This window comes from Aptenodytes patagonicus, chromosome 22 (assembly GCF_965638725.1).
Source record: "Aptenodytes patagonicus chromosome 22, bAptPat1.pri.cur, whole genome shotgun sequence".
Lineage (NCBI taxonomy): Eukaryota > Metazoa > Chordata > Aves > Sphenisciformes > Spheniscidae > Aptenodytes > Aptenodytes patagonicus.
The window spans coordinates 6415679-6439373 of NC_134970.1; the positions used below are offsets into that span (position 1 = coordinate 6415679).

The 23695-nt window shown below is 56.1% G+C and overlaps 1 protein-coding gene across 5 annotated transcripts in view; it reads right to left on the reverse strand.

The window, feature by feature from the left end:
- Nucleotides 1-401: 401 nt before the first annotated feature.
- The window catches only part of PPFIA4 (PPFI scaffold protein A4), a 60802-nt gene continuing 37508 nt past the window's right edge, over nucleotides 402-23695 (reverse strand). For 2 of the 5 annotated variants that reach the window (XM_076357868.1, XM_076357867.1), the window contains exons 6-31: nucleotides 22684-22779; nucleotides 22020-22241; nucleotides 21427-21573; nucleotides 21165-21303; nucleotides 20463-20542; nucleotides 19400-19531; nucleotides 17841-17903; nucleotides 16389-16480; nucleotides 14029-14170; nucleotides 13568-13773; nucleotides 12869-13109; nucleotides 12599-12634; nucleotides 11877-12010; nucleotides 11546-11709; nucleotides 10828-10921; nucleotides 10507-10588; nucleotides 9870-10070; nucleotides 8822-8884; nucleotides 7581-7607; nucleotides 6458-6633; nucleotides 5574-5671; nucleotides 4732-4907; nucleotides 4440-4508; nucleotides 3412-3589; nucleotides 2128-2219; nucleotides 402-1641 (exon numbers count right to left, since the gene is read on the reverse strand). In XM_076357868.1, the coding sequence (XP_076213983.1) occupies nucleotides 2161-2219; nucleotides 3412-3589; nucleotides 4440-4508; nucleotides 4732-4907; nucleotides 5574-5671; nucleotides 6458-6633; nucleotides 7581-7607; nucleotides 8822-8884; nucleotides 9870-10070; nucleotides 10507-10588; nucleotides 10828-10921; nucleotides 11546-11709; nucleotides 11877-12010; nucleotides 12599-12634; nucleotides 12869-13109; nucleotides 13568-13773; nucleotides 14029-14170; nucleotides 16389-16480; nucleotides 17841-17903; nucleotides 19400-19531; nucleotides 20463-20542; nucleotides 21165-21303; nucleotides 21427-21573; nucleotides 22020-22241; nucleotides 22684-22779 (3117 nt within the window). In that variant the 3' untranslated portion in view covers nucleotides 402-1641; nucleotides 2128-2160. The remainder of the gene's footprint in view (nucleotides 1642-2127; nucleotides 2220-3411; nucleotides 3590-4439; nucleotides 4509-4731; nucleotides 4908-5573; nucleotides 5672-6457; nucleotides 6634-7580; nucleotides 7608-8821; nucleotides 8885-9869; nucleotides 10071-10506; nucleotides 10589-10827; nucleotides 10922-11545; nucleotides 11710-11876; nucleotides 12011-12598; nucleotides 12635-12868; nucleotides 13110-13567; nucleotides 13774-14028; nucleotides 14171-16388; nucleotides 16481-17840; nucleotides 17904-19399; nucleotides 19532-20462; nucleotides 20543-21164; nucleotides 21304-21426; nucleotides 21574-22019; nucleotides 22242-22683; nucleotides 22780-23695) is intronic. The other 3 variants (XM_076357870.1, XM_076357869.1, XM_076357871.1) reach the window with 3 other exon arrangements.

Consider the following 23695-nt stretch of genomic DNA (forward strand, 5'->3'; position numbering starts at 1 on the left):
GCTGCCCACGCCGTCTTTTCTACTGAACGCTGTGTGCAGTTGCTATTTGATTTTCTTTTTTAATTATTATTTTTGCTAACTTATTTGGATTTTTTTTTTTTTTAAATAAAGGCATTCTTGTTTGAATGGCTCAGGGCTTCCTTTACCGCTGTCCTCCTCTGTGTAGGTCTCCCCTAATTCCCAGGTTGGGGATTTCTCCATATCAGAAAATCCAGCTGGACCTCAGCACGGTCACTCAATGGTGGGAACTGGATGTCCCACGCTTAAATCAGCTCTGCAGCAACCAGTGATTTCACTGGTTTGCAACTGGGGCTCAGCCTTGTACCCCAAAAACTCTTGGGGGAGCTAAAGTTTAATTATATTTTTAATTTGGGCTCTAGAAAGAAGGCTCAAGCCAGCACTGTTTTAAAATCCTGTTTATTGGAACACACATACATCCTTTCCTGACCCGATCCAGGGTTTGGAGTCCATGCAGTACCAATAATATGACGAAAGAAATAGGGCATCGATATAAAGGGCTCACCGACTCTTCAAATTAAAAAAATATTTAATACTGTATTAGGCAAATAATACACCGAAAAGACATCGTGACTGTATAGCCTCTCAGATATTGCACTTCCAGACAGCACATGATAAGTATAAGGTCATTCCAGCCATCAATAAATATCACATCAGAAATAGGGGCCACACAAGGCAAACGTGGCATGAGGAGACGAAGAGATCCTACCCTACAGGGGAGAAATGGGAAGAGTTAAGAACCTCCTGGATTGATCCCTGCCCGTAGCCTGGAGGCAGGAGGGGAGAGCATCTCCTCTGCACCCAGAGGGGAAGGGATGGGCACGTCCCGGGGCGGTGGGTGCCACCGCCATGTCTCCCCAGGCACCCGAGGAGGGTCCCCTCTCCCGTGGGTGCCGGGTACCGTCCCGGCTGGCAGCGAGCCGTATGGGGCGGTTCCAGCCCTTCCCCACGCAGCCCTTCATGGACGCGCCGTGCAGGCACAGCCTCCCCCCGCGTGGCATCTGGCAGCACCCCAAAACACAGCACCCCAACTCCCCACCCCTTGGCAGACAGCCGCTCTCCTTGCCCCCACGATGGCCGGTCCCTGCTCCGTCCCATGCAGCGCCGATCCTGGCACTGGCCCCTCAGTCCTTCCTCGGGGTAGCTCCTTGCCCAGCTGCCCGACGTGAGGATTTTCACGAGCCTGAATCTTCCTTGGCTTCGAGTCCTGTGGGCAGCAGTGTCCCTGATGCCCGGGGCTCAGGCGAGTTCAGTGCAGCAGCCCACGGCGTATTGGCAATATGAACCAGGCAGGAGAAAGGTTTCCAAATATCGCAGCCCACTTTTGGGGTATCTCTGCTGCTCTGCTGGGTTACACCACGCTTCTGCCGGCGATGGAGCGGGCACCCAGCGAGCGCACCCGTAACCCGGCCAGTGCGGGGAGAGATGGGCAGACAAGCCACAGGCGGGAGCCGCAGGGAGCCAGGGGAAGCGGTGGGGTGCACAAGCAGAAGGGAGAGCATCCTTTTCGGTCCACAGCAGTGAGACTGCAGCGTCTGTTGGTTTGGGCCGAGGAACAGGCGCAGGCTGGGCTCTTGTCCTGAAAGGCAGCCAGCATGTGGCCGTACGGATAGTGGGGATGTGCTGAGAAACGAAGTGGGAAAGGCCCCGTGAGGATGGCAGCTCACCTCCACCCGTGCACCCACAGGCCAACAAACCCAGACGGAGTCGGTAACGAATCCTCCTGGCACAGGGGAGCCATGCCCCAGGGTACAGCAGGGTCCCAGGCGCCTCTTTGAACTGCTTAACTATCCTTCCCTCACCCCAGTGGGACCTCCCATCTAGGATGGCAACCTGGGGTCCCCAGTGGAGCTGTCTGTCCAGGGACTGGACAAACCGTACGTGGCTGGGATGCTGAGCATCCCTTCTGCATCATCTCAAGGTCCTGTGAGCCTCAGGCAGCAGCGGGCTGTTCCCCCACCGCTGAGGTCTCCATGGTCCTCTATGGCAAGGCAAACCTTGGTGAAGGCAGACACCCTGCCTGGGTGATGCCGGGCAGAGGACGCTGGGCCTCGTGCTCTCCTCTCGGTTCCCATCCAGCTGCGAGGCCGCGGTCCTCCTCGCACTTACCCAGGGCCGGGCTGGTTCCCGTCACGCTGATCCTCAGCAGGAGTACGTCCGGACCGTGGAGGTCTCCAGCCTTGGGGACCCAGAGGCACCAACTGGAAGTGAGTCAAAGAGCAGAGCGTGCAATTAGCGACTGCTCCAATTAGCCCTCAGCTTCCCACCAAAACATTTATTAGGCAGCATCCGTGCACGGAAGCCACATGAGGATGAGGGTAAAGGAAGAGGGACGTTTGGTCAGCTCTGATGCTCCCAAGGCTCCAGGGTATTTGGAAAGTTGCCACTTGCCATCCCTACTCTTGGGCAGCGAGCACTCAGTTACCCGTGTCTGGTAACGGGTAACGGTCTGTCAGACCTAGGGATTTTGTCCCAGGTTTCATTGTCCTCAGCCGGGTGGGAATTGCAGCTTCCAGGGATGGGGAGGAAAAGGTTGAACAGAAGTTTGACCCAAACCACTAGATGGAAAGCTGTGAAATTTGAGCAAATCTGGAGACAGGAGGAGAGCCGAGTCCGGGGCTTGGAGCCGGAAGGTGAAAGCACAAGTTTTTAACTCTCATTCATACACTCATTTCTGAGCCTGCTGAAACCAGCTCTGCACCACTGGGGATGTGGCAGGTGGTTTGGGGCAGTGGGACCAGGGTACCTGGTGCAGGGGACAAACCGGGGTGACTTGGCTGGAGCTTGTGCCTCCCTGCAGCTTTGGAAGGGACCAAGAGAACTTGTAGAAAGGAGTTGTATGGTGGTGGGGTGGAGGCTGGAACATGTGTGCTCAGCTAAAACACACGACAGCCAGCAGCATGGGCAGCAAGCGTGTCAAAGCAGGTCCCTGCCAGCTCTGGGAGAGTGGCCGCTCAGCAGCGCTCGGACTGAATCGAGCTGGTTAATTCAGACCATTTGGGGATGGTTTCCAAAAGGCAGGGTGGACAAGACTGGCCCAGATTAGGCTGCTGCTTCCTGACAGCCCCCAACGGTACCCCAACAGGCTCCGTCTGACCTGGATGCCAAACCCAGGGCAGGTGACACGTATCCCCATTTCATGCCCTGATCCAGCCCTCTCCCTCGTCCTGGCAGTTCGAAACAAAGAAACCACACACCAGACCAGAGTCTGAAATAACCCTCCTGAAAAAACATTTATAGTAGACAACGGCTCAAGGATCACGTGGATTCAGCATCGCAGGTGATCAGCAAGCCTCTCTCCCCCTCCTCTCCTGGTGGCACATCATTCCCCATATTCACCATGAGGTCTGAGCAGGGGTGGGAGAGGACCCTGGAAAGAAGGGGGTGACCTACCTTCCGGGGGCATTTTCTTGGCAGGGGCGGATGGAGGGGGCAGGGGCACCAGGCTGGTGACACGGAAGCCGGCGGGCAGCGTCTCAGCCGAGCCGCTGAGCATGTTGATGCTGTGAACGTCTCGTGGGCTGAAGCGCTTTCGCCAGGATGGGGTTCGACGGAAGGTCTTGTCATCGCCCTGTGAAGGAAGAGCAGGTTACAGGCCTGGCAGCAGTGGCAGCAGGACCTTCCGCCCCTGTGAGATACCAGCACTGCTTCCACCTAACTAAGGGTGTGCCTGTACACGGAGACCAACTCAAACAGTGCAGAAGTGTGTGATCAAATTGGGCCAAAGACATAGGAGACCTCTCTGGATCCCATGACATAGGCTTTATCCTTTCCAGCTTGCCTATCTCTTCTCTCCAGCCTGCCTGCAAAGATGCTTTGGAGACATTAACAGACAAGCCCCAGTAAAGACCCCAAGGGATGCACCTAACCTTGGCCAGATAATGGCATCTGGAAGTGCCTGCTTCTCTCTGTGCTCTAAAAAGACTCCTGACTAGCTCTGCTATCATATCTCATGGAGGAAAGCTATACATAGGAGAGATGTAGATCAGTTCCCACCTTCAGTGACTCAACGTGAACAGCTTTCTGGCTGCTTAATGGGGCATCTCTAACCCACCAGCTTTACCCACTGCAAATGTGTCATGCCCAGAACACCTGTGACTCTAAAAGGCAGTATTAAAGCAGCTGGCAAGGAAAGCCAGGTGACCCTAGTTGAAATTCAGCCCACCAAGCATGAGGCTAGAAATGATGCACAAGACCCTTCCTCACCTGCCTCCACAGCCTGGCAGCACATTCCTCGGGGCCTTGTCTAATAGTTTTAGCATATTCCACTGATACTGCTCATGCGACTACTCTAGAGAGTTTGTGATGCACTATTTGACTCCTCTGGACAAAGAGGGAGAGAGCAGGTCCTGCCTCTCCTGTTTCCTGCACAACAACAGGTACCCAGCATTATCTGGACATGGGAGAGGTTTGGTACTCACATCGTCCAGCCTCCGATCTGTGCCCAAGGCGAGCAGGTTGTTAAACTCCCTCTCCAGCACTTGTCGAGCCTGAAAATAACATCAAATGAGCATTCCCCATCAGTGGGAACAGTTCCCAGCACAAATCCCCATCTCAGGAAACCCTGAGAATGACAGACAAAAAGCCCACGTGCCATCTGAGTGCTCTGCTTTGAAAGGCAGAGTTGAGTTGGTGGGACTGGGGGAGTCACACTGGAGCTGTGTCCCATGCTGGCCACTCTCCACCAAAATCCCCCAAGGATGCTGCTCTTACCTGCGTGTTCTGCGTGGGGATTTGCAACACAAGCGCCAGACTGTTGTGGTCGAAGTTTTCATCGAGGGCCAGGAGCGCCCCGTGCACCCCGCTCTCGACGAGGTTGTTTGCGTACTCGCGAAGCCCGATGGACTGGATCCAGTGAATGACCTGGTCGTTGGTCCACACCAAGACATCTGCAAAAGAGTGAGGGTGTGTCTCAGCTCAGACCACGCTCTTGGTTGTGTGGGGACCTGATGATGTCCTGAAGCCCTTTTGCACTGCCCCAGGCTGATCCTGGGACTCTCCTTCCCAAGCCAGCAGCAATACTGGGTGCTCAAGTGCCAGGAACAGCTCACTTCAATTTACCAAACTAAATGCTGAAATAACAGGCAGAAAACAACTGTGAAAATTAATCCTAAGAACTCACGGCTGCTGGTGTAATTAGGGGCTTTATCAACAATGAGATGTAATCTAAGCAGCAGCCAGATGCGCTGTCTCAGGACAGCCAACAAGGAAGGGGAGGCTGAGCAAGCTGGGGGGTGTCCTGAGCATCTGAAATGGGCAGGGGAAGATGATCTGATGCTCGGACTGGATCTTTCCTGTCTTGACACCCTTCCTCCCTCCTCATGCCTGACTGGGGTAAGCTGCATAAAGGCACTCGGAGCAACCTGTTGGGGAAATACTGCAGGGAGTTCCTCCCTGGAGAAGAGCCCTGTGGGCATGGTTGCTCAGAAATAATGATTTTCCCTAGGCAAATGCTCTGTTAAAAACAAGGGATAGGAGAGAGACCATCACTGGGCATCTCTTGGGAGGTTTCTTATCTCCTTTCCCAGAGCTGGATCATGGATGCGGCTGCTGACCTTTGATTTCGTGTTGGGTCTCTTCTCGCCTCCTCTCGAGCTCTTTGCGGTCGTAGTTGAGCCTCTTCAGGCACATGATGCCGTACTGCAGGCTGGTGCTGCAAGGACACGAGATGTCATCCAACCCTCAGGAGGGCTCAGCATCATGGGGCAGGTGGCTTGGAGGGACCCGTGGAGGGACCCACTTCCCTGCTTGCTCTCCATGTGCCCAAAGGATGCTTCGGTTCAGGGGTGGGTCAGGACAGACACAACCCAAAGGGAAGATCTTGGCCAGAAAATGGGGAATGTCTCTCCCTTCCATGGTAATTCCCCACTCCATCAGTTTTACCCTGTTCTACCTGCCTGAGAGCACATGGATCCAAATAATGATACTCCGTGCTTGGTGGCTGGAGAGGGAAGGGAGAACCAGCCACAGGGGCTGCTCCAGGCTGAAGAGTTCATCCCCAGAGCAGGGAGGGCCCTGGCAGGCCCATGGACCACTCCATGGGTCGGGGTGGATGGTGGTACCCCATGACAGGGCTGGATACTGGTGCTTGAGCAAGGTGGTTGGGATGGCATAAGCCTTCTCCAAGCTGGGCTGCTGGCAGATGACTGCTCTGCCTGCCAGTGGGGTACCAGGTGGGACAAGCCTTTATTTTTACCCATAGTTTGCTCCACAGCCAGGAGAAGGCTTGGCCTTCTGCAATTTTGCTGCAAGGAGTGTGTTGAAGGAGAACATTTTGCCCATATGAGCTGCCCCAGACCAGGTGGTCGAGTTTAGCCTAGAAGAGCCATCCTCCGGCACCAGGGCTGGTCAAGACAGCAGAGAATCCCTCAAATTGCTTCATCCTCTGCTTCATGTGCAGACGTTGCACCTCAGGGACCTCCCAAAGGAGGGGACTTACCGGTGGAAGCTGTCCACCATCTTCAAGTGCACTCTGAGATCTTTCTTGGTGAGGTGGTCCAGCATCCGTGCATCAACAAGACACTCCATGAAGTAGCTGCGATACTGTGGGAGACCCAAGCTGGGCAGCCACTCGTTCCCAATCCATTCATGGTTCATGTCCCCATAGGCCAGTGTCTGTGGAGAAGCAAATGGAGAAGCTAGGGAGAAACCAGGGCTTGGTGGAGCTGCAGACTCCCAGGAGACCAGTGACAGTTCAGTGCTGCAGCCTAGGGGTCACTGTCCTGAGGACCAAACCCAGGCCAGAGGAATTTAACCCTAGTTTGTACTGAAGGAGCTGGAGGGAACAGTCCTGTTGGCCATGGCTTGTGTCCTACTGATGTCCCCCAAGGAGACAAGGCAGTAGCCAAAAAGCAAGCATAAAGGATAGTTGGACTTCATGACCAGCTTCTTCTGGAAAAAGCACATTCATGAAAGCTGAAACAACTAAGAAATAGGTTTCAGTGCATTCCCAACTGATTTTTAAGGAGATTAGAAATCACCAAAAGATCTACTTTATGACTTGAAAATGAAAAAAAATGTCAGTTTTAGGCAGCAAAACATCCATTCACTTTCACTGCAAGCTGATTCTGGGTCCAAAAATGAAATAAAATCCACCAGAAGAAACATAAAACATTTGAGAGTGATCAAAACCAGAAGAGATGGATCCAAGCAGGGCTTTTTCCTCCCACCTTTTCAGCTCATGAAAATGGTCTTTATCCTGAACTTGGGGTCAAAAAAAAAGGTGAAAACTAAATGTCTATGCAGCTAGAAACCTGCCTCCCATGCAGGGTGGCTGGTCACTCTTATGTTGGGGTTTTAACACAGGATCTGTGTCTAACACAGAAAAAGTCACTCTGCCTGAAGCAGAGAACAATGCTGCTTGATGCAAGGTCTCAGGAGGACCACCCCATGCTCGAGAGAGCTCAGAGGAGCAACCACAGGGTGCAGGCTCAGACTCCAAGCAGGACTTGGTGAATACTGACGCCCCACGCTCATCCCCCGGGTACCCTGTGATGTCCAGCTCTCCCTCCCATGACCGCCCCATGTACCGCCCGCGGAAAAGGGTGACACGGGGACCTCACCTGTGCCCAGCTGCCTTCCTCTGTGTCCTAAGCGTGACACATGCGGCATGTCAATAGAAAGGACAGTTAAAGTCAGTACCCAGTGGCCCTGCACAGTGAAAGCATGTGCCACGCGTGCCAAGTGTGGAACCCCTCGGCACGGTGTGAACCAGAGGGGATAGGGGTCGGTCTCACGGCCGCACGGCTCAGGGAGCTCAGCCTTGTTGACAGGGTGCTGGGGACACCCCAACCCCGCTGGGCCTGGGTTTCACCCCATCTGTCAGGTGGGGGGTAAGGAGGATACAGGATGAGGCTTTTCTCATGGGCCTTGGGCTGGAGATGGCATAGACACTGGGGCTCATACACCTTTCCTGGGAAATATGGGTAGTTCTTGGGTCCCCCAAAGACAGATGGATGCAGAGAGAAACCTAAGCTTCAGCTCATGGGTCACAACCCCCAGAGGGGCTGCCCAACCCAATTTGCTGATTTTGTAGCTATTTCCTCCTTTGTCAACCTGTGCTGGTTTTGCTCAGCCTCACAAAACCTGCCAAGGGAAAGTGTCACGTCCCTGCCGTACCTCTGAGCTCTCCTTCCCCAAAAGGCACCTGCCAGTTACAGGTCTGTGCCACTCAACCAGCAGACAAAAGCTTCAATAAAATGCCTAATTCACACAACAAATCCAAAATGCTGCCCCTGCTCTGAGACACAGACACGGGGTCATTAAGTTGCAGAGAGGGGAGCATGGCTACATCTCTCCAAAGGAGCCAGAGCTTTTGGGAGCACGGCCACATCCCTCCAAGGGACCCTAGGCTATCAGTCAGTGGTAGGGACAGACAGTGGGGACAATATTTGGGTGTGCTAAGGTCAATGGGAGATTAGACAGTGACTTCTCTGGGTGCAGAATGACCAATGTGAGACTCAATCTCATGCATCTATCTTGAGATCACTCTTGGGTTTTGTCTTTCATTTCTTTCCTCTAACTCACAACTGACAGACAAGCTACTCTAGAAACCCAGCAAAACCCACAGGGGCTTGACAAAGGAAAATGCATCTGATGGTTTTTAAGCCAGTTTTAGAAACTGTTGGGATATTAAAAGTTGAAAGATGGTTTCTAAACAGGTGCATGGTGCTGGCCAAGAGCTGACACATGAGACGCAGCAAAGATCCCCTTCCCTCCCAGGGTTTAGCACATTAATGCATGCCCGGAGTTCAGCTCAGTAACAGATACGCCATGTGGCAGCAGTGGGGCTGGCCAGCCTCACCGTCTTGGTGGAAGTTGCCATGTTCTCCATCTCCTCATGGGTGACCCAGACGTTTCCGGAGGACTGCAGGGAAAAGAGCAGAGTGGTCAGGGTAAACCACCACGGAGCCATGGCCTCAGTTCATAACTGTGCTGGAAACAAGCCCGGCTTGGGCTGATGGAGGATCAGGCCACCCTTGCGCTTGGAGCTGTACTGGGGAGATCTTGCAGTGTCCTTGCAGCTTGGGCTGGTGGCACCCCACTGCCCGTGAGGACCCTGGGCTGTCCGTGCAGCCATGGAGAGCGCAAGCAAGGGCCATTGGCCCTTTGGCTGCCTTTATACTTTGGTGTTATGCTCATGGAATCTGCAGGCTTGTTTCTGACAGCTGTGACCCCAGCCACGGCCATCTGAGGGGACACAGCACGCTTGGGGCCTTTCTGCTGACTGCGTTTCTACAGATGTGTCTTGGCATTACTGGGGCACCATTAATCCCTCAGGGGTTTTGGCGACCAGCACAAGACACGATCCCTCCATCCGTCCCATGTCCTACCGAGGGCAAGGCTGGGATCTGCGGTTGCTTTGACTTGCCCCAGGAATTTCACACAGTCCCAGGAAAAGGCTTGTATTGAAATGATTGAGAAAACGGCTGTGCATAACCGAATTGGCCCTGTAAATCATGCATGTGCCGTTTGGGTGGGATTTTATCCTCACAAGGGAAGACAGTCCCTGAGCTTTGCTCTTTGCAGGCTGCTCGGCAGGGTCAGCCTCTTGGTGACAACCTCTGAATGTGAGGACAAAAGCATCTGCTGGTGCCTCAAGACAGCAAAGTGCTTCTCATTCGATGGCCGTAAATGATCTTTGTGCCTGAGGACAAGTGTCTGGTGGTTTGACCAGTCCATGAGGGAACGTCTTCCCCTCCATGGCCACTCTTGCCTGTGACACTGGGGCTCCCTGGGGACTGATGGACCACTGTGGTCCCAAGGAGCCAGGGAAAGGGGGGGAAACAAGTGTGTCATCCTGCCCCATGGTCTGTCTGGGGAAAGAGCGGGCTGTGGCATGGAGCACTTACCGTCCGTGAGGTGGGTGGTGCCGAGGGGCTCGTGAGCGAGACCATCTCCTGGATGGCCAGACGCAGCTTCAGGCGATGCAGCGCATTGCTGATGCCGATCTCCCTCTGGATCTCAGTGTCAGACAGGGCTGACATGATGGCTCCGCTCTTCACGTTGGCTCGGCAAGCAGCAACGTACCAGGCTGGCATCCCCACCCAGAGCTGCCAAAACAGGGCAAAGCCAGTGACTGCCCGGTTGACGTAGCCTAACTTCCTCTGGAATGATCAAGGCCACCTTGTTTGAAGCTCAGTATCAAAGTTGGATACCCACGTGGGGCTCCTTTTTTGTTTGTACCTTGCACGAATGGCCTGTGGGCAGCCCAGCATCCCTATATCTGATGGACACAGCACAGGGAAAGAGCACCCACTGAGCCTTTCAACTCAAAGCTCTACTCAAACCACTACTCAAATCAGAATACGTGAGGGATCTGGGGATCTGCTCTGCTCCCCAGGTTTTGCAACCACCAACCCTGTACATGGACCAAGCATGGTGGGACTGTGGGGTGCTGTACCGCTGCTGGGGGAGCACACTACAGACTGGCGGCGACTGCAAAGCCGTTGGTGCGTGGGGACGATGCGCGGATGTGCTCTGCCTCACCTCCAGCCAGGAGACAACAGTGGGGCCATCCCAGTGAGCAAAGGGCAATCCTTTCCTCCGAGCCTCTTCCAGAAGTTCGTGCCTGGAAGGAACAGAAGCAGAAGAGTGATTTATTGGGGGCTTGTGGGGAAGGGAGCAGCTCTTGAAAGGGAATAGACCACGGGCAATAACCAGCTGGTAGCAAAGCAATAAAGGAGCTAACAGGGCCCAAGAGAGGGTGAAGATGAGAAGTCTTTCCAGCAATTCCCAGTCCCATGCCATGGCTTCTCAGCCGTCAGGCAGGACATTTTCTTGTTGGGGCAGGGAAGGAGGTGCACTCACTTCTTCCGCAGGCGCCGATCCTTCTCAGCCTGAGCACCCAGCTTGCCAAGTCCCAGAGGGTCCTGCATGCCCACCTCCATGTCAGTCAGCAGCACTGTTGGGCAAGCAAGACATCCTCACATCAGTGTGATGTCCCATGGGTTCGGTGCGGGCACTGCCACAGTTCCCATGCCAGGGTGCTGGGGATGCACAATCACAGCACAGCAGGTGACAGTCTCCATTTCCAACCCACCCCCACAGCCCCCTTGCATCCCTGGGAAGCCCAAGGGGATTCCTGCCTGCCATCTCTCCCATTTCAAGATGCTCAGCATCGAAGCAGTAAAGGATTTCGGAGTGGAAAAGCAGTGCCCACCAAAGGGCTGTGCAAAATCAAGAAGGTCCCACAGGGAGGGAAGCAGATTTGAGGACATTAAAGATAAGATACAGTGATGGGGGGGGTCACTATCCTCACTGCAGCTCTTGCAAGAGCTTTAAGAGTGATAACATGCTCAGGCCAGAAATGGCCGCGGGGCAGAAAGCACCAGGACCCAACTGCCCTGAAGCTGCAGGGAGCCCAGAGCCAGTGGCCCCAACATCCCCAAACCAGCAGGGGTGTTCCTGCTCCTCCGCCTGTCGCCCCAACAGCACCCCAAAGCCAGACAGTGCCAGGAGGTGTGCAGAGAGCCTGGCCCGAGAGGACGCCCGCCCGGCACGGATGGGAATAGGGCTGCTCACAGACCCTGCCCCGTGGCCCCTTCTCTGCTCAGCTGAATCAAGCGACCCTTCTCTTTTTTCCCGAACAAGCGCCCGATGGAGGATTTGATCCCCTTCCTCTTGGAGCCCTTGTGCAGGGAGTCCTGGCTGCTGTTGCTGCTGGGGTTGCTGGCCTGCTCCTCCAGCGAGCTGGGGATGGAGGAGGGAGAGGAACAGCAAAGCCTTTAGGTTATTCCTGAGCAGCGCACAAGCCATGGCAAACCCCAGACCGTCCCACAATCCCACACTTGCCCCATGTAAATCCTCAAACCAACAGAGCAGGCACTGGTGTGAGATCCAAAGGGTGCTCCACATACCTCTTCCCATCCTCCTGACTTAGCGCAGGGTGGCCCAGCTTCTCCAGCCGCAATGTCCTGGGTGAGGATGGGGGCGACGTCTCACATTTGATGGTGGTTTTATCCTCTCGGCTTTCATCCCGAGCTGCAGGCGACTGAACAAGCAGAGAAGCCATGAGGCTGGGCGGCCAAAGCCCAGCTCCATCCTTGCCCTGCTGCCTGCCTCTCTCTTGCTCCATGGAGGCATGGCCAAAAGAGCCACCAGGGCCCTGAGGCTTTGCCACGCTCCAGGATTGGCCTGAACTAGAGCTCTGGCAATGGCTCAAGATGCCCAAGCAGATGGGGAGGATGTGGCCATATGGCCAAGATCCTGGGAATAGGGAGGAGAGAGGATGCAGCCCCATGGTCCAGGTCAGGGTGTGGGGACAGAAGCTGCTGGCCCTCAGCAGAGGGCTCTGAGGAGCACAGATGGGAATGTCCCAAAGACACCCTGTCGCCAGAGGGGACACACAATGTTTGAGGATCCAGTGCCTTTCTGAACCTCCCCATGTCCTGCCAGACCCCCCAGGCTGCCAGCCGGCACATCTCCAAGCACCTTACGGGATCCCCATCATCTTCCTGCTGGATCCCTGGGGTCCCCAGCTCCATCCCGCGCCTGCTGCACCCTGACCTGGTGTGGATAAAGCCAGGAGCAGGCTGGAAAAGGGGCTTGGACAAAAACCAACGGGATGGGAGCCACTCACTAGCAGTTTCCTCCGGTGCTTCCTCAAGTCGCTGGGCTGATTGCAAGGGGGAAAGCGAGAGAGACACAGAAAGGGGGGCAGTTAATGGAGAACGCCCCCGCAGAGCAGCCCCGGGGCCAGGTGTGCCAGGCTGGGAGACAGCAAACATGGGCACCCCCGTTCCACAGTACCCTCCCGCACACCCGTGCGGATGCCAGGGCATCGCTCCCACCCCAGGCAGCCACACACACACCCTGTCCAGCGCCCCATCTGCCCCGTGCGCCTCCTCACCAACGTCATGATCCCCATGCGGTCGAGGTCCTGAGCAGCACTGCGGGAGGAGAGCTTGGGGGTGGAGCGGCCGCTGAGCGGTGGGGACGAGCTGGCCAGGGACAGGGCCGTCAGCGAGGTGGGGATGGAAGCCCTTTTGCAGAGTTGGGTGAGGTTGAGGCCCTCCATGCTGCCACTCGTGACGCGGGTCTCCAGCTCCTCTGCGCGGAGCTCGGTGGACTCCTTCTCCTCTTGGATCATCCTGGGGGAGCAGCAGGGCTCAGGGCTCCTGGCTCCCCACCTTTCTGGGGTGCTCCCAAGTCATCTCACACCTCTCAGCCATGGGATTTCCCTACCCTGGGAAAATGCAGCTCGGGTGCTGTGACTTGAGCCTCCAATCTCCAGGAACGGCAGCAAGACACATCGGGATCCACATAAACCAGAGCTGAGACACACCACAATTTCTTTTAATATTAATTTTTTTTTTTTTGAATAATGATCCTTTCTGTGAGCCAGCACTGGTGCAGCTGAGGGACAGGGAGCCACATGCAGGAAGGATCAAGCCCTGTGGCTGGATGTCCTGGAGCCGTTTCCCTGGCTGAAGCTGGACCAAGACCTCAATTTTAGGGCATGAGAGCCTCCTCCCACCACCTGGCAGTTCGTGGCCCCCTAGAGCCATTTCAGAGCAAGGTAGTGGCAGTTTTTGGCCATGGCCGCTACCTGATCTCCTCATTGATGGCATCCAGCTGCTCCTGGAGCATCATGGCCAACGTCTGGGCATCCGAGTGCCCACCAGGGGAGAGCACGTCCATGGAGTTGAAGAGTGTCTCACGGTCATCCTCGTCCACATCGGAGATCTCGGGGTCACTGTCGAAGGCGTGAGGCCCCGTGGCCAGGACACTGCCTGCCTGGGCCTGCTCCCAGTCCTGGGGGAACAAGGTTCACTGGTCCCACACGGCACCCCCATGTCTCCAAAAGCCAAACTGGAGGCCTCCACACAACAGTCACACCTTAACACAATCCCAGTGGGGAAACTGTTCCTACCATGCTACCCCCATCCATGCACCAGGTGAAGGAAATTGCCCCACGTCCCCAGATCAGGGACACGTGAGACCAGCATGCAAGGCAGGAGGAGACCACAACCCCAACCCGGACCCCATGCTAGCATGAAGATGGATTACCTTGGCTGGCTCCTCTCGCCGGGCAGCGAATCGGCCCTTCTGCGCTCGAGGCAGGCCTGGGGCTGTCCCAAAGGGCTCAGTGGGGGCATGGACTACGGCGCTCAGTGGGAAGCGCAGGTCTGTAGTGCTGCCCATATGGGACCTGGGGAGAAAGAGCCCTGTTGCGGACATTGCTCCGTGCAAGGATGCCCTTGTCCCTGGGCTGCTCCCCTCACAGCCCAGGCTAGCTCAGGACAGAGGAGGAGGAGGACGAGGCCACTCCGGGATGCCCACCCCAGCGAGGCTTGCCTGCTCTGCATGAAATGATGCAAAACCAGGCTCTGGAAAAAGGTGCCCCATTCCCCCCACGCTGGCCCTGGAGATGTGCTCACAGACTGTAGGAAGCTCAGCCCTGGGCTCTACCCTGCTGCTGCCTCCCCCTTCGCTGCAGTACCCACTGGGGCATCCACCCAGTTCTGGCCAAAACCACCCAGCGCAGTGGGTCTGCTCTGAAGCCGTGGGCTGAACAGTCCCCAAATGTCCTCCCCTCTCGAGAACAGCTTGCACCTCCCAACATGTACAGCACATCCTGTGCCTGTCTTCTCCATCCCAGTGGTACAGAACAGGGGCCAACCAAGGAGCTTTTCTCCCTCTTTTTATGTTTTCTTCCACATTTTCATGAAAAAAACCCCTGATGAATAAAATCCCATTTGAAACAGATCTTCCAGGTGCGGGGACATGAGCATTGTTTGGGATCTCCCAGCAGAAACTGGCTGGGACTTCTTCATCCTCCTCCTCCATGCTCCGGCTGGTGCTCAGGAGTGCGTCCCCATGCCAGGCAGAGCAACGCAGCAGCTGCTGTTGGACACGAGGCCACTTTTTGCCGCTCATGGTACTCACTGTATATTGCCATGTTGCCTGGTCGCTCCTCCTCGCCCTGAAGACCCAGCCACACAGCTGAGCAAAGCACCTTCCCAGAGCACAGGGTCATTACTCCCTATATGCATTGCCATAGAAGGCACAAAGTTTTTTTGATTTAAGATGACAAAAGCAGTTGTCCAGAGCAGATCCAAGGTTTTTCCACCATGGTGGGTCTGGTTTCCAGTGCGGATACAGATCCGGGCTCCCCACCCCAGCATCCTACCGAGCCCAGACAAAACCGCTAACACGTGCAGCTTGGCTTGGCGTCAGCCTGGTGTTTGCAGACGAAGGCACAGCCCAAGTTTCAAGGGGATTTAAGCTGTGGAGCTGCTGACAAGCTGCTTCCGAGCTAAAAACAGATAAAGGCGCCTTAGACAAAAGCTGACATTTCAGCTGGGGGATTATTCTGGCCTCTGTAACTCAAGCTTTCTGCTGAATTTTCCTCCAAGAAATTAAAAAAAAAAAAAAATCACCCGTCCTGTTCTTACAGACCCATACAAAGAGGTCCCACACATGCTCCAACACTCCTCTGGCACTCAGCTATCCTTCATCCTCACAAGCTCTTCCTTGCCTCTCCCCATTTCTTCTCTCCACGACAGATACAGGGCCCCCAGGCCTTCTCCTCTCCGCCACAGCTGCTGACAGATTTGAAGCTGGTTACACCGGCTCCTTTCCATCTTTTCCAGCCTTCCCGAGAGGTGAATTTTCCCCACCGGTGGTCACTCTCATTGATCCCTCGCTGCCTCTAACCCACGTCAAAAGTGCTCAGGAGAGGATGTGGTCTCCCAGGCGGCTGCAGCAATGCAGTGGGGTGCATGTTGTGCTGGCACCCTCCTTTTCTAACCCCTTGGTTTCTTGCAGTGGTGCTGGGTAACCTGGTCAGTGCTGGAGGCTGAGACCTGATGGACTCACCTCTCCTCCTGGTGCTCTGGGCTGGGACCTCCCCATCTCCCAGCTGACTTTAAATGAAAGGGTGTGGGAGGACCACTGTAGAGAGGAGGGGGAAAAATGGGGGGGTTCATTCTCCTTTGCCTGCAACACCTCAAAAGAGATTCCTCCTCCACCAGCCCATCCCCAGCACACCACAAGGGGAAAGGCATTTGGTGAACCTACAGTTTTCACAGAAAATTAAGCCCTAAGCCCTTTGTGCAGAAAAAGAAATGATGCCCAGTGGTTTTTTGCCCTTAGAAGAGCAAATTTTGGGCCATTCAGTTGGGCTGGGCTATTCTCAACAGCCTGTGTCCCACCCCAGGACAAATCCATGGTGGGGACAGCACAGCCGGAGCTGACCCTGCTGCAGTGAACTACCCTGCAGCCCTGCCCCGAGGCTTGGTGAAACCAGAAATGCCTGATGCCAACAGCATTTTGGGACCCTAAAAGCAAAATGCCCCCAAAGCCGTGGGTGCGGGATGCAAGCGGAGCGCGCACAGGCTGATGGGGTTTTGGCAGGCGGCCCTTACCTTGCGTGCACGCTCTCCACAAATGTCCCGCTTCTGGTCTTAAGCTGATCAACCTCCAGCCTCAGTTTGTCGATCTCGTCAGACAACCGTCGCTGTTCAGGGTGAGACAGGAGACAGGCAGGGGTTGGTTTTGCTCTGAAGAGCATCCAGGTTTGGGGCAATCCACATCCTTAGCTATTTCCAGGTTTATATTCCCTTTAAAAATCCCCATCCCAGGTTTAAAGCACCTTTGACACATCGGTAAAGAAACAGCTCATGCAGGCGATAGTGAATGACGATGCTGGGGTGATGCCGCAAAGGGAGGAAGTGATCACAGGCCAGACAGACAGACAGACAGACACATGCTGGAAGCGATGCTGGTTTGAGAGATGAAGGAAAATCGGTGCCACTAGGATGCTCTGGTTTTGCTCCAGACTGCATGTGCGCGTTCGCCTTGGCAAAGGGCTCGCAGTGAGGGACCTGCTAGCCAAATTTGATGCTGGCCCTGTCCCTCCTGCTGCCAGTCCCATCCTCATTGGGAACCTGTGCCTGCACTAAGTGGCTGTGCTGTCCTGCGGGAGATGCGAGGGGGGAGGCTGCGGGCGGGCAGGGAGGCAGGGGAGATGGGATCCTGCAGGCACAGCAGGATCCAGTCCTGTGGGCAAACAGGCTGAATCAGACTGGGCAACATGCAGGCAGTGTCATGTGAGTCTCCCGAGCTTTGCCTCTGCCTGGAGCTGAGGAGCCACGGCTGGGAAGCGCGAGCAGTGCCCACACATCCTCGCCGCGGGCAGGGAGCATCTGGGAGAGCAAGGCCCTGGGCAAGGGGGAAAGCAGCCCCCCCGATCCCCCCAACCATGCATGAGACATGGGGCACATTCCAAAAGCTCCCGTTGCTTCAAAAACCTGCAACCCTTCAGCTTTCCAGCACAGGCCAACGTGGACTCGTGTTGCAGACCCTACTTAGATGCTTTATCTGAGCACAGGGGAGGTGCGAAGACCTACGGGGCCTTTTGCAAGCTGGGCATGGAGCAGATCTCCCCCCCAGTTTGAGTGAGCGGGTCGAGAAAGCCTCGGGGGTGAAGGGGATGTGGCTGCCTGAGCAGCACTGTCCCTCACAGCCAGGCTGCACCAAGGAGCGCTGCGGTAAACCCTCCTCTAGACACGTGGGCGAAGCCACCCTGGCCTCACTGCTGTCCTCGACTGGGGGTCGGGGATGGATGAGTGTGATAGAAATATGGAGACGGGAGTGAACGTGCCTGTTAGGGAACTGAACCGGGGGTCTCTGGGGAGGTGGGTGGCAGCTTCCATCCAGCCACTGTGTGGGTTAGTTTGTGGCCTCCTGCTGCTGGGCGCTTTGGGATCCCAGCTCCTCCGAAACTAGGGTATTTTAGGAGGCGCGACTGCCACTAGCCGGGGATTAGGAGCGAGGAAGTGCAGTCACTAGGGCAGGCTCTCTGCAGCAGCATTTACCTTGTCGTGCTGGTGTTCCTCTATCTGCTTTTGGGTATTTTCCAGCTCTTGTAACAATGTGTTCTTTGAAAAAAGAAACAAAAGAAAAGGGAACAAAAACAGGAAAGAAAAAGAGAGACCGTTTAGAAAACGGCCGTGCGGCCTCCCGGGAATGGCCAGCGTGGAATCACTGCATGGACGGTGTGATGAACGCCTGGCAGGAGGGATGGCAATGGCTCCCTGATCTATTCCTCACCAACCTGCCTGCGAACCGGTCTTCTCTGCAAACCTCCTGCTCCTCAAGCAGGGCTGCTGTAGCTCAACTCCTGCCCCACACTGGGGCTGGGGCATGGCCATGGAGGGCAAGCGGCAATTAGAGATTTGATGGGCAGGGCTTGAAGATTAGGAAATGTGTCTGCTAGGAGATCAACTCCTCGAGCAGCTGGATCAAGGGCAAAAACGTCCCCTACATCTAAGCTAGGGAATAGGCAGGGGGAAAAGAAGATGTGTTTGCAACTGCCTGACCTCATGCTCATTTTTGGGAGGTGCTGGCAGCCAAACAGCATCATTTTTGCCCACAGAAGACCTGGAGAAACTCTCTGGGTGAGCCAGTGCTGGCAGCAGGCTGGGGAGCAGACAATGCCCCTTTGCAAGGTGCTACTGCTCTGGTCCCTGTTGCTTGCTGGGGTGGTAATTTGGACTCAGCCCCATGTCTTGGGTCCTGCTTTTTATCCAGAGCCACTCAGACATCTGCTGAACAACTGGACACACTGGCACAACTGGGTCTGATTGAGGACAGGAGGCGCAGAGCAGCAGGGAGACAGATCCAGTCCTGGAGGAATCAGCTGGGGGTTGCAACCCCTCTGTGCTCTGACTTGCTAAGGGGAGCCTGGTCCCTGCAGGAACCCAAACAGAGGTAAATTATCAAGGGCTGACCTCCCATTGGCATTGTGAGGTTAATCCTTGCTCTGAGCCACGTGCTCTCCCAGCTAATTGCATTCACATTGGGGCAGCAGCAACTCCAGCTGGCTCCTCAAAGGAAAGCCCAGTTCCCCAGGAGGAGTGGGGTGGGAGCTGGGAGGCTGCTCATGGACTCTGCCGTGGCTTGGAGAAGGCAGATCAGTCCGGGCTTGAGGGACAGGAAGGTTTCAAGGCAGCATGTGGAGGGGATGGGCAGGTGGGAGAGGATGGATGCTGCATTTTCTCCTGCAAAATGCAGTAGGGTTTTGCTCCAACAGCCAGGCGCAGGCTGCAGTCGAGGCTGTGCCAGAAGAGACACAGGGAAGCGAGGGAACGGAGCAGGACAAATCCTGCTGCTGTTGGAGGCGAAAGCCAGTGGGGAGTGGGTCTTACTGGGCGAGGGCCAGCTGGAGGCGAGGGTGCGATGCAGAGCACGCTTCCCTGCCCTCCCACCGGCCCCAACGCCTGGCTGGCGTCCTGCATGTGATCATTGCCCCATCCCTGCACAGGTACTTCCAAACCCCTGTGCTGTGGCTGGCCGAGGCTCCGTGCCAGAGGGGCTGCAGACCCCTCAACCCCCCACCAACCTCCCAGAGGACCCCCTGTCCCCCAGCCACTACCTTCTCCTCCAAAGCCGCCATCCTCTCCTTGAGGTGCAGCTGCAGCCGCTCGTTAGACTCGCTCAGCAGACGGTCCACGGTGTCCGAGAGCCGCTTGTTGTGCTCCTCGTTCATCTTCTCCCGCTGGCGGGCCTGCAACAGCAAACAGCGACAGGTCATGTCAGATCCAGTGGATCTGCTCCTCCTGCCACGAGGGGCTCAGTGCCCTCCTGCCACCCCATGCCTGCTGGTGGTGTCAGAGCTGATCTACCAGACCCAGCTTTTGGGGACAAATTCACCCCTTGCAGCACAGGTCGGACCATCCACTGGGGCTCCGCTGGTCTCTGCCATTTCCCAGCCAGGGATGAAGAGGAGAGAGGACAGGATCCAAAGAGATCCTGCCTGCCTGACCCTCAAGAAAGTTTGACCTGTGTATCTGCCAGGGACAGCCACACTGCGGCACATTCCAGACCCTAATAAGGGCCAATCCCCTGGATTTGCAAAGGTCTCTCCAAATCTCTGCCCTAGGCCAAAACAACCAGGGGCTTCCCCAGGGGCACACACTGTAATGCCACCCGGGTGACCCAAGAAATGGGCATCACAACCTCCTGCATGGACAGCCCAGCCACTGGCTAAGGAGCACAGCAGGGATTGTGCGTCCCGTGACACATCAGCTCAGCCTCCTTGTCTTCTTGAGGGGCAACACCCTTTGCTCCCAGCGCCCTGCTGCTGATCCAGGCTCGGGGGAAGAGCAGCTGGAGCCTCCGCCCCACATTTGGGGTCCCAGCTTGGCCCAGGAGGCAATGCTGGGAGAGGAGTGGATGTGGCATGCTAACAGCAAGGCTTGGATGCCTGGGAGAGGGGGAAATCACAGCGGAGAATGTCATGAGCTCCTGGGTGGCTCTAGTTTAAGAGATCCTGGATGGGAAAGGATTAACCAGTCTCCTCTCCCCATCAGGCTTCAGAGACACCAGCAAGCTAGCCCTTTGTGGTGTGCCCAGGTACCCAGCCACCATGGCAAGGGAGAGCCAAGGCCGGATCAGGACCCACAAGGACTCTCCCGTCCAGGCTGAGCAGCCCTTACCCTGGCCAGCTCCTGGTTCTTCTCCTCCAGCTGACTCTCCAGCTGCCGGAGGTGCTCCTCGATGCTCCCATGCCTCTCTTCTGCCTGGGAAAAGCAGAGCAGCGCTCTCGGATGCCACTCCCCAAAAACATGCGGGCCCTCCTGCATCCCTCCCTCCATCCCTGCATCCGCGTTCTTCCCTGGGATGCGGCACTCCCTCCCACTGCCTGCATCCCCACCATGTGTGCTATGAGCCCAAAACAGCCCTGCTAGCCAGGTGATGGGAGATGGAGGTGCTCCGTGAGCAACTTGGCACCCATTCCAGCACCCGGGAAGGGCAGGGCTGGCTGTATCAACACCTCCCTCCAGGCCTGCACCCTCCTAGATCCAGCCTGCATCCTTCCTCTTCCTCCTCATCCCAGAGTGGTCCCAGCACAAGCTGAAGGCCACTCAGATTGACAGGGCCATCTCTGCCTTGGAGAAAGGAGCTGAGGGAAGGGAGCAAACCCCGCGCGTGCAGGACATGTCAGGAGCTTTAAAAACCATGCATTGTCTCTGCAGCCATGGGGGAGGCAGAGGACAGCAAAGCTCAGAGGCTGGGAATGAGAGCAGGGTGCCTTGGGCCTGCCAGGGGCTCCAGCGCTGCAGGAGGGTGGCCAGACCTACCTCTTCCTCTGGTTCCTGCACTCCGTTCTGGCTCTGGTCCCCGATCACCCCGCACACTTGCCTTGGTGAGTGCGGCGATGCGCTGGGCCAGCTCTGCTTCCACCTCGGGCAGCGTCTCCGCCTTCCGCATCGTCTGCTGCAGCTTCTGCTCTGCCAGCTCCAGCAGCTCCTGCAGGTGCCGGGCTTTCTCCTCACACTGCGGGACAGAGCAGGATGGGTGACTAGCACTGAGGCTTGCCTGCTTGTCCCATCCCCAGCACCTGCTTCTCCCTCCCAAGTCCCCAGGGTAGTGGGAGCCTTTGGGCCCAAGCTTTGGTACCTGGCGGTGCAGGGACTCCTTGTTGGCCAACTCGCTTTCTAGCTTGTCGTTGAGGTCATGGATGGAGGTGGCTTCTCGCTGGGCTGCCAGGTAGCGTTTCTCCAGCGTGGTGATCCTCTCCTCCATGTCTTCTTTCTGAGCCAGGGCCTGGGGAAGTAATAGGGCTGTCACATCCTGATCTGTGACCACCAATCTGGGAACAGGAGCCACCCAGCTCCTGCGAGCCTGGGACACCCCCGAGTCCAAACATGCAATGCATTCCTGTTCTGCACAGGAATGAGGGACAGCAGTGGGAGAGCAATAAAGGGAGAGTCAGGCAATCACACAAAAACATTCTAGCACGGACACAACTCACTGCCCCAGGTCTGCAGCACACCTGGGTATCTTGGTGTCTGCTTATAACCTCAGAGAAGTCCTGCTGATGGACTTGGGGACAATCTCCTAAAGGCAGTGGCCTCTTTTGGGGAACCCAGAGGATGCCTTTACCCTGCATACAACAGGGATTACAATCCCTTCCCAGCCCAGAGCATGTGGAAGCTGCTGTGAACGTCTCTGCAACTACAACAGGCCTGGCAGATAGGGCAGTATCTAACCTCTCGGAGGTCCCTCTGGTACTTGCTGCTCATCTCCTCCGATTTGATCAGATCCTTCCTGGCGGTGCCCAGATCCTCCTCCAGCTCGGCAACGCTGGCAGCCAACGCCGAGATGCGCTCCTTGGCCTGGACCACTTCGAAATTCTGCTTCTCCAGGAGCTCCTGCAGCTCCACCACCCGTCCTGCCTCATCGTCCGGGTGGACGGAGCCATTGGAGAGCCGCTGCAAGGCAGCAGAGAGGGAGGCGGATGCCGGGCTGCCCCAAAGCACGGGCTGGCATTGCCTGTGGCTACACAATGGGGGAACGTGGCCCTGCAGGGACCCAGCGAGGTGGTGGGAAGTGGAGACATGGGGCTCTGGGACCCCCTGTCAACAGTCTCAGCTAGCCAGGGATGTGGCTTCTCACAGGCATGATGGAATAGGGATGGCTGAGGGCTTCCCAGACCACCTCTGGGAAGCAGAGCCCCTAGGAGCATCCGAGCGGGAACACAAATTGCCCTCCGCTCAGAAATGGCCTGTATCCACTGGAAAGGGCATTTCCCAGGGGGTTGGACCCAGGGGAGAGGGAAAAAAGTTTTCAGCACCCTGGAGCCAGTGACAAGGGGGTTGGAGAAACGACGGCCTCAGTGAGCATGGTCAGAGCAGGGGCTTCTGGGGCTCTCACCTTCCAGGGAAGCTTCTGTGCTGGCTCCTTGGGCTCCCTCTCATCCCGCTCACCCACTGGGGCCTCCCGCACGGTGCCTTGCTGCAGAGCTGCCACCTGCATGACAACAGGGCTTAATTAATGAGAGAAAGCAGATGAGACCAGCTGGTCCGGCCGTGGGTGAGGCCAGCCCCTGGTGCACCCAGGTCTGCAACTGGCTTCCCACTGGCTTGCTCCACCGTCATATTCAGCTAGTGCCTATGGCTGGGGGGAAACTGGAGGGATAGGGTCAAGAGAGGGGAAGGCAGAGATGCTGTGAAGGCTCAGCACTGATGGAGGATGAAGCCATGTCTTGCATGGACACAGCGGTGCTTGCTATAGGCATGCAAAGAGCCTGAGCCCCAGCAGTAAGGTTTTCCTGGTGAGCCCTCAGGGACCTGAGACCTGCATCCCAGGACTGCCCCCCAACTCATTTCACTAGTTTGCAGCCAGACAGACTCCAAACCCAGTGCAGACGTAGCCAGCAGGAGCAGGGGATAAACACCGACACCGCACCCTGCTCTGCTGGGGGAGGATGGGGAAAAGTGACTGAAAGCGAGGCACTATCTCCCCACCGAGCCTGGAGAAGTACCGTGAGACACATCCTGGGAACTAGAAATAAAAGCAAAATTTGGCCAGGCAGAGGCTATAAGGGTGGCTCTTTCCTTTTGGCAGCAGTGGCTGGGCACAAACTTCAGGAAGGAAAATAGGGTTAATATCTCTGCAAGATGAAAAGGGCTAGATGTTGGGGACAGCAAAGTCCCCATGCCAGGGCCCGAGCAAGGAAGGAGATGGGGGATGCAAGATGAGGTGCTCGGAGCAGCGAGGTTTGGGTCTCTGCTGAGGCAGGGAAAATCCCAAGTCACTCTCAGCCCCCTGAAATGATTCAAGTTCAAGTTGCTTTTGCCAGTGAAATGAACACCAAACAGCAAAACAACAGAGGAAACCTTGCCTGCGAGAGAAGTTTTCAGAATATTTACAAGGTTTCCTTAAA